General features: G+C 53.0%; 1 protein-coding gene across 1 annotated transcript in view; it reads left to right on the forward strand.

The window, feature by feature from the left end:
* The window catches only part of LOC144942474 (annexin A5-like), a 32,162-nt gene extending 17,026 nt beyond the window's left edge, over positions 1 to 15,136 (forward strand). The window contains exons 15-23 of the mRNA XM_078869341.1: positions 1,739 to 1,852; positions 2,853 to 2,943; positions 5,440 to 5,519; positions 6,366 to 6,422; positions 7,170 to 7,263; positions 9,495 to 9,590; positions 10,690 to 10,748; positions 11,065 to 11,187; positions 13,566 to 15,136. Coding sequence (XP_078725467.1) covers positions 1,739 to 1,852; positions 2,853 to 2,943; positions 5,440 to 5,519; positions 6,366 to 6,422; positions 7,170 to 7,263; positions 9,495 to 9,590; positions 10,690 to 10,748; positions 11,065 to 11,187; positions 13,566 to 13,661 — 810 coding nt within the window. The 3' untranslated portion in view covers positions 13,662 to 15,136. The remainder of the gene's footprint in view (positions 1 to 1,738; positions 1,853 to 2,852; positions 2,944 to 5,439; positions 5,520 to 6,365; positions 6,423 to 7,169; positions 7,264 to 9,494; positions 9,591 to 10,689; positions 10,749 to 11,064; positions 11,188 to 13,565) is intronic.
* Positions 15,137 to 16,827: the final 1,691 nt, after the last annotated feature.

A 16,827-nucleotide genomic window follows, 5' to 3' on the forward strand; every position in this document is an offset into this window, starting at 1 on the left:
AGGGTTTCCATGTACCTCTGAGATCCTTCAAGGCTCAACCGATCGATTCTCTCACCTTTCTGAAGAGATGCCGCTATTCTCTAAGTTGGACCCGTTCCGTCTGAACAACGCGAGTCGATGGCCGTGGTGCTGACGTGAAGACAAAAGAAAACGCCGCTTTTGTTCCAAAGAAATTCTCGCCATGGTTTTCACGACCTCGATGATGATTGCTTGTGGTGCAGCGTGAGGAGCTCACGGATCTTTCGAATATTCTGGCCACGGTTCCTATCGGTGATCTCCTCTCAGCAGGCGATGTTGCGTTGGCTGGGTCACGTGGCCCACGTGCCCACACACCGCCTTCCCCAAGCAGCTTCTGTTTGGGCCTCCGACTAGGTCGACTCAGCCTCAAAATGAGTACCTGGTGCGGTGTGTACAATTATCCGCACTGGGGAGACAAAAGCGGATGGGCGTGGTGGTGGCCACCCACCCCCCCTAGTGTGCCTTGCCGGCCTTCGTAGGTGATCGCGAACAGCACTTGCCCCAACAGTCTTTGAAGGCTACACGGGGGACCTTTGTCTTTGTGTGGAGCGGTGGCACAGTGGTTCGTTCGCTGCGCTTTAAGCCCAGAGACCCGAGTTCACTTCCCGCTCACGGTCACCGACACCGCTGATGGTTATCTGAACCGGTCCAAGGGCCCCTCCCCTAGATCGACTCAGCGTTAGATGAGTGCTTGCTGGTGTTGTTTTATAAACATCAGCGTTGGGGAGACAAAGGCGGCCGGGCGTGGTAGTGGCCACACCACCATCCTCCTTCACAGGTGCTACTCTAACCTACAGTGAGGGAAAAACGTATTTGATCCCCTGCTGATTTTGTACGTTTTCCCACTGACAAAGAAATGATCAGTCTATAATTTTAATGATAGGTTAAATTTGAACAGTGAGAGACAGAATAACAACAACAACAAAATACAGAAAAACGCATGTCAAAAATGTTATAAATAGATTTGCATTTTAATGAGGGAAATAAGTATTTGACCCCTCTGCAAAACATGACTTAGTACTTGGTGGCAAAACCCTTGTTGGCAATCACAGAGGTCAGACGTTTCTTGTAGTTGGCCACCAGTTTTCCACACATCTCAGGAGGGATTTTGTCCCACTCCTCTTTGCAGATCTTCTCCAAGTCATTAAGGTTTCGAGGCTGACGTTTGGCAACTCGAACCTTCAGCAGGGGATCAATTACTTGTTTCCCTCACTGTACACACCAGGTGAGGCTCGCTGAAGCTATATGCAGTTGTTTTTCGATTTTTCGGAAGCGACCAGGCCACAGATGATAGCCCAACGAAGTGGCTCATCACGTGGACATTGATAGCAGCAGCCAAACACTCCACACACGTCGTGACGTTGATCCTAAACGTCGAGGGGAAAACCGGAGGAAAAAAATCCACGCGGCCACGGAGAGAGAAAGAGAGACACGCAAATTTCAAATATACAGCAGCAGGCGTCAGGGTCGGGATCAAACCCACGACCTCCTATATACCAAGCGAGGTAGTTAACATCTCCTAGCCACCGTGATGATGATGAGAAAGAGACGCAAATTTCAAATATACAGCAGCAGGCGTCAGGGTCGGGATCGAACCCCCGACCTCCCGCACACCAGGCGAAGTCGTTAGCATCTCGCCGCCATGATGCCACTCGTTCGCAGCACTTGCCCCAGCGGCGGAGTAAAGGCTACACGGGGACCTTTGTCTGTGTGTGAGTAGGAGCTGCTGAAGGATCTCAAGTCGGAGCTGACGGGCAGTCTGGAGCGCCTCATCGTCGCCCTCTTCCTCCCCCCGCCCGTCTTCCTCGTCAAGCAGCTCAAGAAGGCCATGAAGGTGCAAGGCTAGGTGCACGGGCCCCAGTCCGCGCGTCAGTGGCCGTCTGTGTGTTTCTGAGTCTCATCTTCCTCCAGTCTGCCTCTCCAACTCTCCGCCTGTCTGTCCACTGACCGTCCGTCAGGCTGTCTGTCCAAGCCGTTGTGTAACACATTCCTGCTGCGGAGGGAGCTGGTAGGAACGTTGGGTTGCTCGGTCAATGGCCAGGGTCAACGGCGGTGTGGTGTATTCCGCAAATATGCCCGACTGTGAGGGCGGGCACAAGCCGGCGTGAGTAGGTGAAACGTTGAGTTTTATAAGGGCACCACGGGGTGACCAGCCCCTCCCTTCCCAGCCCCACCCCTCCCACCCCCACCCTCCCCACCCAGCCCCTCCCTCTCCACCCAGCCCCTCCCCACCCTCCCCACCCTCCCCACCCAGCCCAGCCCCTTCCCACCCTCCCCTCTCCAACCAGCCCCACCCCTCCCCCCTCGGCCCCTCCCCACCCTCCCCTCCCCACCCAGCCCCACCCTCCCCACCCAGCCCCTCCCCACCCTCCCCTCCCCTCCCCTCCCCACCCAGCCCCTCCCTGCACGACGGACGGACAGACACAATAATCCCCTGTGGGCTGGTGTAACCAGGAGGCTCCTACCAGTATTCACCTGCCGATTTACATCGGTGCCGGTCTGTGTGTTTGTGGACCCGCGTGTGCTGGTGTGGATGCGTGTGTGTGGGGAGCGGTGGTGCAGCGGTTAGCGCCACGCTGCGCTACGAAATCCGGCGACCCGAGTTCGATTCCCGCTCACGGCCAACGCCGGCGACGATTATTCGAACTGATCCTGGGCCCCCAGGACGGCATGTAAACATCAGGACTGGGGAGATAAAGACGGCCGGGCGTGGTGCTGGCCACCCACCCCCCCCCCCTCGTGCGCCGTGCCGGCCTTCACAGGTGCTCGCGAACAGCACTTGCCCCTACAGACTCGTGGAGGCTACGCGGGGGACCTTTGTCTGTGTGCCGCAGGGCCTGGGCACGGACGAGAAGTGTCTGATCGAGACGCTCGCCACCAGGAGCAACGTGGAGATCCAGCAGCTGTGCCAGGCCTACGAGGAGGGTACTCACCAACTACTCACCAACTACTCACCACCTACTCACCAACTACTCACCCACTACTCACCAACTACTCACCAACTACTCACCCACTACTCAATGACTACTCACCAACTACTCACCCACTACTCACCAACTACTGACCACACAGTCACCACACACTCACCATACACTCACCACCTACTCACCACACACTCACCACACACTCACCTACTCACCAACTACTCACCAGATACTCACCACACACTCACCAACTACTCACCGCACAGTCACCACACACTCACCATACACTCACCGACTACTCACCACACACTCACCACACACTCACTGACTACTCACCACTCACTCACCACACACTCACCAACTACTCACCACACACTCACCAACTACTCACCAACTACTCACCAACTACTCACCACACACTCACCAACTACTCACCACACACTCACCACTCACTCACCACACACTCACCACACACTCACTGACTACTCACCAACTACTCACCAACTACTCACCACACACTCACCAACTACTCACCACCTATTCACCAACTACTCACCACACACTCACCAACTACTCACCAACTACTCACCCACTACTCACCACACACTCACCTACTCACCACCTACTCACCAACTACTCACCACACACTCACCAACTACTCACCACACACTCACCTACTCACCAACTACTCACCAGATACTCACCACACACTCACCAACTACTCACCGCACAGTCACCACACACTCACCATACACTCACCGACTACTCACCACACACTCACCACACACTCACTGACTACTCACCACTCACTCACCACACACTCACCAACTACTCACCACACACTCACCAACTACTCACCAACTACTCACCAACTACTCACCACACACTCACCAACTACTCACCACACACTCACCACTCACTCACCACACACTCACCACACACTCACTGACTACTCACCAACTACTCACCAACTACTCACCACACACTCACCAACTACTCACCACCTATTCACCAACTACTCACCACACACTCACCAACTACTCACCAACTACTCACCCACTACTCACCACACACTCACCTACTCACCACCTACTCACCAACTACTCACCAACTACTCACCACACACTCACCAACTACTCACCAACTACTCACCCACTACTCACCCACTACTCACCAACTACTCACCACTCACTCACCACTCACTCACTAACTACTCACCAACTACTCACCAACTACTCACCACACACTCACCACTCACTCACTCACCAACTACTCACCAACTACTCACCACACACTCACCGACTACTCACCAACTACTCACCACCTACTCAATGACTACTCACCAACTACTCACCACACACTCACCACACACTCACCCACTACTCACCACACACTCACCAACTACTCACCACTCACTCACCACACACTCACCACACACTCACCCACTACTCACCACACACTCACCAACTACTCACCACTCACTCACCACACACTCACCACACACTCACCGACTACTCACCAACTACTCACCACACACTCACCAACTACTCACCAACTACTCACCAACTACTCACCACACACTCACCACACACTCACCAACTACTCACCAACTACTCACCAACTACTCACCACACACTCACCCACTATTCACCACTCACTCACCACACACTCACCGACTACTCACCAACTACTCACCACCTACTCAATGACTACTCACCAACTACTCACCACACACTCACCACACACTCACCACACACTCACCCACTACTCACCACACACTCACCAACTACTCACCACTCACTCACCACACACTCACCACACACTCACCCACTACTCACCAACTACTCACCACACACTCACCAACTACTCACCAACTACTCACCAACTACTCACCAACTCACCTGCCTCCCTATTCACCTACCTTCCAACTTACCTACTCACTGACAAACCTGCCTGCCTCCTCATCTGTGTACTGTGTATGTACTCTGTGTGTACTCCGTGTGTACTGTGTGTGTACTCTGTGTGCGTACTACTGTGTGTACTCTGTGTGTACTGTGTGTGTACTCTGTGTGTACTACTGTGTGTGCTCTGTGTGTACTCTGTGTGTACTACTCTGCGTGTTCTCTGTGTGTGTACTCTGTGTGTGTGTACTACTCTGTGTATGTCCTACTCTGTGTGTGTGTACTCTGTGTGTACTACTCTCTGCATGTTCTCTGTGTGTACTCTGTGTGTACTCTGTGTGTGTGCTGTGTGTGTGTTCTCTGTGTGTACTGCGTGTATTGTGTGTGTACTCTGTGTGTACTCTGTGTGTACTACTCTGCGTGTTCTCTGTGTGTACTCTGTGTGTGTGTACTACTCTGTGTGTGTACTGTGTGTACTACTCTCTGTGTGTACTCTGTGTGTACTCAGTGTGTACTACTCTGCGTGTACTACTCTGTGTGTACTCTGCGTGTGTACTACTCTGTGTGTACTCTGCGTGTACTCTGTGTGTACTCAGTGGTGGGGCGGTCTCTGGAAGATGACATCGTTGCGGAGACGGCCGGATACTTCAAGAGAGTGCTCGTGTCCCTGCTGACGGTACACACACACGTGTACACACACACACACACACGTGTACACACACACACGTGTACACACACACACACGTGTACACACACACGTGTACACACACACACATGTACACACACACGTGTACACACACACGTGTACACACACACACACGTGTACACACACACACACGTGTACACACACACGTGTACACACACACACACGTGTACACACACACGTGTTCACACACACACGTGTACACACACGTGTACACACACACGTGTACACACACGTATACACACACGTGTACACACACACGTACACACACACCCACGGGGTGACCAGCCCCTCCCCACCCAGCCCCACCCCTCCCACCCCCCACCCTCCCCACCCAGCCCCTCCCTCCACACCCTCCCCACCCAGCCCCTCCCCACCCTCCCCTCTCCACCCAGCCCCACCCCTCCCATTTTTGGATGCACGACGGACGGACACAATAATCCCCTGTGGGCTGGTGTAACCAGGAGGTTCCTACCAGTATAATGAACGAGCTGACTGCAGAAGAACGACGTCTCCGCAAGTTGTACATCCACCACACGCACACACATCACTGTCTGCATGTACATGTCAGCTGCGTGGGGAGTCGCGGTGCAGCGGTCAGCGCTGCGCTACGAACCCGGCGACCCGACTTCGATTGCCGCTCACCGCCACCAAAGCCAGCGACGATTACCAGCACTGGGGAGACAAAGGCGGCCGGGCGTGGTCCCGGCCACACCACGCACTCTCGTAGGCGCGCCCGGCCCGGCGTGAGTAGCTGCACTTGCCCCAACAGCGTGCGTGGGCTACACGGGGGACCTTTGTCTTTGTGTGCGTGTGCAGGGAAACCGGGATGAGAGCCCCTACGTGGATGAGCAAGTGGTGATGGAGGACGCACAGGTGGTGGACGCACTGGTGGTGGCGGTGGTGATGGTGGTGGTGGTAGTGATGTTGATGATAGTGGTGATGATATTGACGGTGGTGGTGGTGGTGTTGACGGTGGTGATGGTGATGATGTTGACGGTGATGGTGGTGGTGTTGATGGTGGTGATGGTGGTGATGTTGACGGTGATGGTGGTGATGTTGATGGTGGTGATGGTGGTGGTGATGTTGATGGTGGTGATGGTGGTGGTGATGGTGGTGGTGGTGACGATGTTGACGGTGGTGGTGATGGTGGTGGCGATGTTGATGACAATGATGAGGATGATACTGTTGATGATGGTGGTGGTGGTAGTGATGTTGATGATGGTGGTGATGATATTGACGGTGGTGGTGGTGGTGTTGACGTTGGTGGTGATGGTGATGATGTTGACGGTGGTGGTGGTGGTGTTGACGGTGGTGGTGATGGTGGTGATGTTGATGGTGGTGATGGTGGTGGTGGTGTTGACGGTGGTGGTGATGTTGACGGTGATGGTGGTGGTGTTGATGGTGGTAATGGTGGTGGTGTTGATGGTGGTGATGGTGTTGATGGTGGTGATGGTGGTAGTGTTGATGGTGGTGATGTTGACGGTGATGGTGGTGATGGTGGTGATGGTGGTGATGTTGACGGTGATGGTGGTGATGGTGGTGGTGATGTTGATGGAGGTGATGGTGGTGATGGTGGTGATGTTGACGGTGATGGTGGTGATGGTGGTGATGTTGACGCAGGCTCTGTTCGAGGCTGGTGAGGAGTCCCTGGGAACCGACGAGTCCACGTTTCTCTCCGTGCTCTGTTCCCGCAGCTACCCTCACCTCCGCAGAGGTGAGAGGGGAGTGCGTGGGGAGTGAGTGGGGAGTGCGTGGTGAGTGAGTGAGTGGGTGGTGAGTGAGTGGTGAGTGTGTGGTGAGTGTGTGGGGAGTGAGTGGGGAGTGCGTGGGGAGTGAGTGGGGAGTGCGTGGTGAGTGAGTGAGTGGGTGGTGAGTGAGTGGTGAGTGTGTGGTGAGTGTGTGGGGAATGAGTGGGGAGTGCGTGGGGAGTGAGTGGGGAGTGCGTGGGGAGTGAGTGGGGAGTGCGTGGTGAGTGAGTGAGTGGGTGGTGAGTGAGTGGTGAGTGTGTGGTGAGTGTGTGGGGAGTGAGTGGGGAGTGCGTGGGGAGTGAGTGGGGAGTGCGTGGTGAGTGAGTGAGTGGGTGGTGAGTGAGTGGTGAGTGTGTGGTGAGTGTGTGGGGAGTGAGTGGGGAGTGCGTGGGGAGTGAGTGGGGAGTGCGTGGTGAGTGAGTGAGTGGGTGGTGAGTGAGTGGTGAGTGAGTGCTGAGTGAGTGGTGAGTGTGTGGGGAATGAGTGGGGAGTGCGTGGGGAGTGAGTGGGGAGTGCGTGGTGAGTGAGTGAGTGTGTGGTGAGTGAGTGGTGAGTGTGTGGTGAGTGTGTGGGGAGTGAGTGGGGAGTGCGTGGGGAGTGAGTGGGGAGTGCGTGGTGAGTGAGTGAGTGGGTGGTGAGTGAGTGGTGAGTGTGTGGTGAGTGTGTGGGGAGTGAGTGGGGAGTGCGTGGGGAGTGAGTGGGGAGTGCGTGTGGAGTGAGTGCTGAGTGCGTGGTGAGTGCGTGGTGAGTGCGTGGTGAGTGAGTGGGGAGTGCGTGGGGAGAGTTGAATCAGCTGTGATGGCGTCAGGCAAAGCAGCCAGCACCACACCTCAGGTCGCAACCGGGTACCCGATACCCGTACCCTACCCGATACCCGTACCCTACCCGATACCCGGCTACCCGTACCCAGCCGGGTACGGGTAGCCGGGTAAGGAATCAAAACCCGTTTGCGACCTCTGCCACATCTCCCTCGGCAGGTCACTTCTCAGAATCAGAATAGTTGCTCGTGCTGGAGGAATCCGATGAGCTATGAAGCTCTTCTACACAGACGTCCAGTCGAGGCATGGCGTCACAGTATAGGAAAGGTAAACATCACAACAAAGATTTGTATTTCACCAGACAAGGCCCACTGATCTTCTTGGTTTTTTCGGTAAAGTCACGTAGAATGGAAATAATAAAAATAAAACACAATATTATTTTATTATTTCCCTTCTACGTGACTTTACTGAAAGAACCAAGAAGACGAATCCCGAAATTTAAGGCCCACTGAGTTATGTAGCCCAACGAAGTGGGCTTATCATCATCATCATCACTACGTGGACAAATGCATAGCAGCAGCCAAATAATGGAATTACTCTTAACGTGTTGACGTTGATTCTAAAAGCTGGAGGACCCGGAGAAGAATCCACGCCGCCACACGGGGAGAGGAAACACCGAAATGTGCAGAAGGCATCGGGGTCGCGATCGAACCCACGACCTCCTGCGTACCAGGCGAGGCAGTTAACATCTCCTAGCCACCGTGGCGCCCGTCAGGAGGAGGAGGGGGAGGGATGACCTCGTTGTCCGCTGGTTTAGATCGACTGAGTGATTTGTCGAATTTGCTCAAAATTCAGACCGTAATGGCAACACAACTGCCCTTGCAACTTGAGCCCGGGGAAGGTCACGGTCCAATAGAGTAGACACGCGCGCACGCACAGTATTAACCAGGGTGGCCGCCAGAGTCAACCCGCGAGACTCCGCAACGAGCTGCCAACGCACTGCCGTGCACGCGAGCGTGCGTGTACGTGTGTGTACGTGTGTGTGAACGTGTGTGTGTGTGTACGCGAGCGTGTGTGTACGTGTGTGTGTACGTGTATATGTTGTGTGTGTGTACGTGTGTACGTGTGTGTGTACGCGAGCGTGTGTGTACGTGTGTGTGTACGTGTACGTGTGTACGTGTGTGTACGTGTGGGGAGCGGTGGTGTAGCAGTTAGCGCCCCGCGCTACCGAACCCGACGGCCCAAGTTCCGATTCCTGTTCACGGCCACCACCACATCTGAACCGCACCTGAAACTCCTCTAGGTCGACTCAGCCTTAAATGCATCGGCACCGGGGCGAGGGGGTCGGGGGCGGTGCTGCTCGCCGACGGCACTTGCCCTGGCAGGCCTGCGTCGGCTTCACGGGGGAGCTTTGTCTTTGTGTGTGCGCGGGCGCGTAGTGTTTGAGACGTACACGGAGCTCGCGGGGAAAGACATCGAGGAGAGCATCAAGGGGGAGACGTCGGGCAGCTTCGAGGACGCCCTCCTCGCCATCGGTGAGTTACAAAGACAAAGGCCCCCGCCCCACCGTGTAGCCTGGGCAGGCTGTTGGGGCAAGTGCTGTCAGTAGCGAGCAGCATCGCCTGCGAAGGTCGGCACGGCACACGAAGGGGGTGGCCAGCACCAGGTACTCATTTGAGGCTGAGTGGACGTAGGGGAGTTCCCAGGACCGGTTCAGGTAATCCACCACTGGTGTTGGCCGTGAGTGGGAATCGAACTTGGGTCGCCGGGTTCGTAGCCCAGCGCGCTAACCGCTACACTACCGCTCCCCGCACCCACTAACACTCGCACACTCACACACTCGCTCACACTCACTGAAACTCGCACACATTCACTCACTCTCACACACACTCACACACTCACTCGTTCGCTCACCCACTCACTCACCCATTGACACTCACTCACTTGAGCACACACTCACACACTCACTTACTTTCACGCAGAGTGCCATGGGTTGACTGACCGGGATGACCGGCAAATGCACACCACCTGTGCCCCCCCACTGTGCCAACTGGCTTCGTTTTAGCCGCCCGGCGCTCCGCTCGTTGTTGTGAGCGTCGCTCCTCCGCCCTCCGTTGTTGCTGGAGGGCGACTGCCTCAACTGCCCAGTAGCAGCTGCGTCCTTCACGAGCCTCCTTCACAGAGGCCGATCTTGACACCGCTTGGGCAAGTTTACTGGTGATGATGGTGTTGATGTTATGGTGGTGATGTTGATAGTGATGTTGATTTATGATGATATTGATAATGACGATGGTGATGTTGACGCTGATGATGATATTTATGATGTTGATGATGTTGATGATGGTGGTGGTAGTGATGATGGTGATCTTGTTGATGGTGATGATGTTGACGATGGCGGTGACGGTGGTGATGTTGATGGTGTTGATGTTGATGATGGTGGTGATGGTGGTGGTGGTGATGATCGTGATCTTGTTGACGGTGATGATGTTGACGTTGATGATGATGTTGACGATGGTGGTGACGGTGGTGATGGTGGCGGTGGTGGTGGTGGTGATGATGGTGATCTTGTTGACGGTGGTGATGTTGACGATGGCGGTGGTGATGTTGATGGTGGTGGTGATGTTGTGTTCACAGTGAGGTGCATTCGCAACAAGCCCGCGTATTTCGCCAGGCGCCTGAACAAGGCCCTCACGGTGAGGCACACACAGACAAAGCTCCCCTGGGTAGCCCACACAAGTGCTCGGGGTTGAGTGGCCAATACCGGTCGGTCATGGTGGTGATGTTGGTGATGATGGTGATGTCCATTGTGGTGACGACAATCGCGATGATGGTGGTGATAGTTGTAATGCCAAGCCGACCTCGTGGAGGCCCCAGGACCGATTGAGAGCCTCGTCAGCCGTGTTCGTGGTGGCGGCCGTGAGCGGGGGTCGAACTCGGGGTCGCCGGGTTCGTAGCGCGGCGATGCGCTGACCTCTGCCCCACGGCCACCCCTCACCGTCCTCACCCCAGGGGTTGTCTCTGGACGACGTGACGCTGACCCGCATCGTGGTGTCGCGCTGCGAGCTCGACCTCCTGGACATCCGCTCCGAGTTCCTCCACCAGACCGGAGTCTCCCTGCACTCCGCCATCACGGTCAGCGCCACCCCCCACCGTCACACCGCACCACGGACTCAACACTGCACCACGGACTCAACACTGCACCACGGACTCAACACTGCACCACGGACTCAACACTGCACCATAGACTCAACACTGCACCACAGACTCAACACTGCCCATAGACTTGAACACTGCCCATTGACTGAGACAAACTGGCTGTGTGTCTCACGTTCCGCCAGAGGCGTAGCTAGGATATTTTGCGCCCGGGGACAAACTATAAAATTGGCGTCCCCCCCGTTTAATCACATTTTCCTATTACATCGAATAAGGAATAACAATTAAAATTTTTATGAAACATCGTAGACTGGTTGACATAGTCTACAAAAGATACATTTTTCTTGATTTCACTGTCGCAAACTGGTCAATCACGTAATCAAAATCAGTTTTTTCCAATGTTTCTCTTTCAACGCTAAGAAGAGCAAGATCGCTGAGACGATCTTGTCCCATTGAAGGTACGCAAATACGACAAAATAAGTTTGCAATTGAAACTGCTATTGTTAATAACATTGGCAGTGAAATTCGCAAATTCGGAAATATGTCGTCTCCATAAAACACAATAAAACCAAGAAGATCCAAAGGAGTTTCTGGTAGAACTTCATTCTGGTTACTGAGCAGCATTTTGCAATCTCCAATTTCCGTGAAAAGTTCGTGGCCATTGATGTCGGTGTCATAGAAATTTCCAAAATCTGTGCAATTTCGACGAATTGCATCGACATCTGTCTCGGATAGAAGAGTTTTGACGTCCAGCAGAAATCCAAATTTTGTGTTCAGGTCTTTTAGTCGTAAAAACCGTGTTGACATCTCCTGTTGAAGTCGATAAAATACTCTCTTCATAACACGCACAATTTCTTCTTCTGCTGAAAGTCCTGCATCTCTTGCCAGTTCTCCTGGCATCTTCCGACGTCGCCTAATTCTTCTGTCCACATCGATCCCCCATGCCGTGCATCTTGTTTTGGCGTTTTCCACAGCAACTTGGCTCAAATCATCACGAAGCTTGAAAAATTCATGCTCCAAAAATTCAAGATCAGTTGCTGCTTCCTTGAAATTCATAGTAGGATCCTGTAAGCGCTTCTGAACACGATACATTTTTCCAAGAATGACATTCCAGAAATGTAATAAAACTATGAGGTTAAATTTAATACGCATGCCTGTAACTGTTCTGCATCACTTCTGGTTTCAGGCGTTATAGTTACGTCCTCCGATAATTTGTCTAGCAGCCCTACTAGTTCATCCAGTCCTTCATAGATAGCTTTAACAGCTTCTGATCGTGCACTCCAGCGTGTTTCAGACTCCTGCTTTACTGTGATGGGCACAGCTTTTTTTAACCCTTCCCAACGAATTGTTGAACGAGAGAAAAACAAATATATACTTTCAACTGTTCCAAAAAATGTGACGACAAGTGGATCCTGTTTAGCTGAGTGTACTGCTAAGTTTAAGCTGTGGTTGTCACAGTTGACAAACAATGCTCTGTGATTTTTGTCACATATTCGTTGTAAAAGGCCGGATATATGCCCAGTCATCACAGCAGCATTGTCATAACATTGTGCCCGACAGTCGGCTAAGAGGTATGTTGTCAGATTTCTGTCTCTCGACGATGACTCTTTCTAGGCTTGCTGCATCTTTTGCATGTATCTCGATATAACCTAAAAATGATTATTTGATAGTTACTTTTTTAGTTTGAAAATCCACATCCACAAATCTTATGACCTGAGAAAGCTGTTCCCGATGTCCTAGATCAGGAGTTGAGTCAAGTAAGATACCGTAGTACTTGTTTTTCCTGATATAACTCAACAAATGGTTATTTACAGTCGACGCAAGTATGTGGATAAATTCATTCTGGATTTCCGGTAACAAATAAGAAACTGATCCCGGATTTTCTCCTGCGTGCTGTACGTGTTTTGCTAACAATGGGTCATACTGAGCAACGAGTTTGATCAGCGCGAGAAAGTTTCCAACATTTTTATCCTCATCCGCATTCAAATTTTCCGCGCAGCAAAATGTAATTACATGACATGTAGGCTGTGTGTGGCGGGATATATAAACTTTTAGGTTGAGGTGTAGATTTGTGCAGTAGTTTCAGGCTGCCGCGCCCGCCGCAATAAGTTATTATGTAACGTTGTAAGCCTCATTTTGGCGCCCCTTTACCTTGGCGCCCGGGGACACATGTACCCCCCTGCCCCCCCCTAACTACGCCACTGCGTTCCGCACTATAACGGCCGCGCGTTCCGCGTTGTGCGAAAAGTGCCCCCACAATGGCCGAACCGCGTTGTTGCGAATACGGGAGCGTAACCCCTCCCCCCTCCCTCCCCCCACCCACTGCCCCTCCCCTAACCCTCCTGCCCCGCCCCCAGGACGCCGCGTCAGGTGACTACAAGCGCGCCCTGCTGGAGCTGTGCGGGAGTGACGACGCTGGGGCCCAGCAGCTCGCCTCCCAGCTGCCCTGGTGACGGGCTGGGGCAGCCACACACCCCCCAGAGCTGCACACCCACACAGACAGAGAACCCCACAACCGCCACATCCGTACACCCCCCAGAGCCACACACCCGCACACCCACCTGTTTGTCTCAGAGACAGCCTCACAGATGACAACTGCTGTCAAACTGTCTGTCCTACAGCCAGTGTGTGTCGCAGACGACTTGTTTCATCAGACTGTCTCGCGCTCTCACAACCAGTGCGTCTGCTGCAGTTTGTCTTATCTGACAAACACGTCTGTCAGCCTAACAGTCGTTCAGTTGTACTGCCTCACAGCCAGTGTGCGTCACAGGCCGCCTGTCCGTTGGCTTCGTAGCCAGTCTGTCTGATAGAGCGGCTGACGAATAGGCAGTCTGCCTGTCTCACGGACGTGTTCGTCAGACAGTCTGCCAGGCAGCGTGGTGGTGGTGTGTGTGGTGTGTGCGTGACGTATCAAGCAATAGATTGTGGCCAGGGTGGTACTCATCGGTGAGTCCACTCACAAATCAGCGCGTCCCATGAATCGTCATCTCACTACCCGTAGACTCAACACTGCCCATAGACCAACACTACCCATAGACTCAACACTACCCATAGACTCAACACTGCCCGTAGACTCAACACTACCCATAGACTCAACACTACCCATAGACTCAACACTGCCCATAGACTCAACACTGCCCATAGACCAACACTACCCATAGACTCAACATTACCCGTAGACTCAACACTACCCATAGACTCAACACTGCCCATAGACCAACACTACCCATAGACTCAACACTACCCATAGACTCAACACTACCCATAGACTCAACACTGCCCATAGACCAACACTACCCATAGACCAACACTACCCATAGACTCAACACTACCCATAGACTCAACACTACCCATAGACTCAACACTACCCATAGACTCAACACTACCCATAGACTCAACTCTACACATAGACTCAACTCTACACATAGACTCAACTCTACACATTGACTCAGCACTACCTATAGACTCAAGACTGCCCATAGACTCAACACTACCCATAGACTCAACACTGCCCATAGACTCAACACTACCCATGGACTCAACACTGACCATAGACTCAACACGACCCATAGACTCAACACTACCCGGAGACTCAACACTGCCCATAGACTCAACACTACCCGTAGACTCAACACTGCCCATAGACTCATCACTGCCCATAGACTCAACTCTCTGTGCATGGTAGCGCAAACGTGCATTGCTATGCAAACGTTATGCAAATGGTATGAAAATGAGATGCTAATGTTGCGATTAGCCTAACGGGGACGACGCATTGCTTTGAGATCGTTCCCCGTAACCATGGCGTCTAATTGGATGGCTGCTGATTGCCAAGATGCCCACTCGCTGGTGGAGGCGGCTGGTACTACACAGCTTTACGCACCCCGCGGCTTGCCTTGATGATGAGTTGGTAATAAACCTCGCTTGTTAAGATACGTCTCTCACTCTGTGTGTGTGTGTCTACGTGTGTCCGGGCGCGGAGTTAGCGCTCTGCGCTTACCGCTCATGGCCAACACCAGTGACGATTATCCAAACCGGTCCTGGGTCTCCCCTAGGTTGACTTAGCCTCAATTGAGGCTGAACACACTGGTGGTGGTGGTGGTTGAACACACTGGTGGTGGTGGTGGTTGAACACAGTGTGGTGGTGGTGGTTGAACACAGTGTGGTGGTGGTGGTGGTGGTTGAACACACTGGTGGTGGTGGTGGTTGAACACACTGGTGGTGGTGGTGGTTGAACACAGTGTGGTGGTGGTGGTGGTTGAACACAGTGTGGTGGTGGTGGTGGTTGAACACAGTGTGGTGGTGGTGGTGGTGGTTGAACACAGTGTGGTGGTGGTGGTGGTGGTGGTTGAACACACTGGTGGTGGTGGTTGAACACAGTGTGGTGGTGGTGGTGGTTGAACACAGTGTGGTGGTGGTGGTTGAACACACTGGTGGTGGTGGTGGTTGAACACTGGTGGTGGTTGAACACAGTGTGGTGGTGGTTGAACACAGTGTGGTGGTGGTGCTGGTGGTTGAACACAGTGTGGTGGTGGTGCTGGTGGTTGAACACACTGGTAGTGGTGGTGGTGGCCACTCCCTCCCCGTGGGTGAGCGTTGAGGACGAGTAGTACCTTGCCTCTGCCAGGAGGCGGCGGCACAGCAGAGCGAACGTGGCCTCCACCTGTCCCGTCGCTACGGGCTCGGGCGCTGTTGTTCGAGGTGCTCCGGTTTCCACCCCACACGGATCAACAACTCATGTGGAATTGGCTGAACACATCTCCATACATAGAGAGGACCGCAGAGCTCGGGAAATGGTTTGGATCGCGTTGCCTACTTACCACGTGGCTGTTGCTGCCTTTCCTCTCTTGAGTCCCCTCTCTCTCTGAGGGGCCGTCCATAAATGACGTCACGCACCTGGGGTGGGGGGGGGTCAGACATTGTTGACGATGTGTGACGAGAGGGGGAGGGGGTGGGTTGAGAAATGTGACGTCACATCAAAATGCGCAACTTTAAAGGAATGCAGACAACACGTTCTACTTAATTAAATAGACTTTCTAATAAATGTTTTCGGGAAAATGTCAAAACTGGGTGGTTTTTAACTTTTGCCGACAAAACATATGGCAAGTAAGTGTTACTGTAGTAGCGAGCTGGCACACTGTGCCAGTATGCAAACGGGAAGTTTGTGGTGCAAGGTATGGAACATGAGCCACGAGAAACATCATTTGGAACGCTCTAAATCTGTGGCGACATATGGATGAATAACGCAAGGACCTAAACGTGTACAAAATGATACATTAAATCGTACACCTTCTTCACCCAGTTTTGACATTTGTCCACATTGAACATCACCCAGTTTTGTCATATCAAAAAGCACCACCCTGTTTTGCCTGTCGTTTTCCAAGACCACCCAGTTTTGACATTTGGGATCCAGTTTTGTCGGCAAAAGTTAAAAACCACCCAGTTTTGACATTTTCCCAAATGTTTTCTCCTACAACATCAGAGTACAGCGCCACATTAAATACGCACTGCAATGACAATAGTTTAAAGCGATATGAAGCATCTTTTATATATTTTTTTTGGGGGGGGGGGGCAGAGCTTTGTGACGCCGTGTGACGAGGGGGGGGGTCAAAAATTGTCCAA

This window comes from Lampetra fluviatilis, chromosome 27 (assembly GCF_964198595.1).
Source record: "Lampetra fluviatilis chromosome 27, kcLamFluv1.1, whole genome shotgun sequence".
NCBI classification, from domain to species: domain Eukaryota; kingdom Metazoa; phylum Chordata; class Hyperoartia; order Petromyzontiformes; family Petromyzontidae; genus Lampetra; species Lampetra fluviatilis.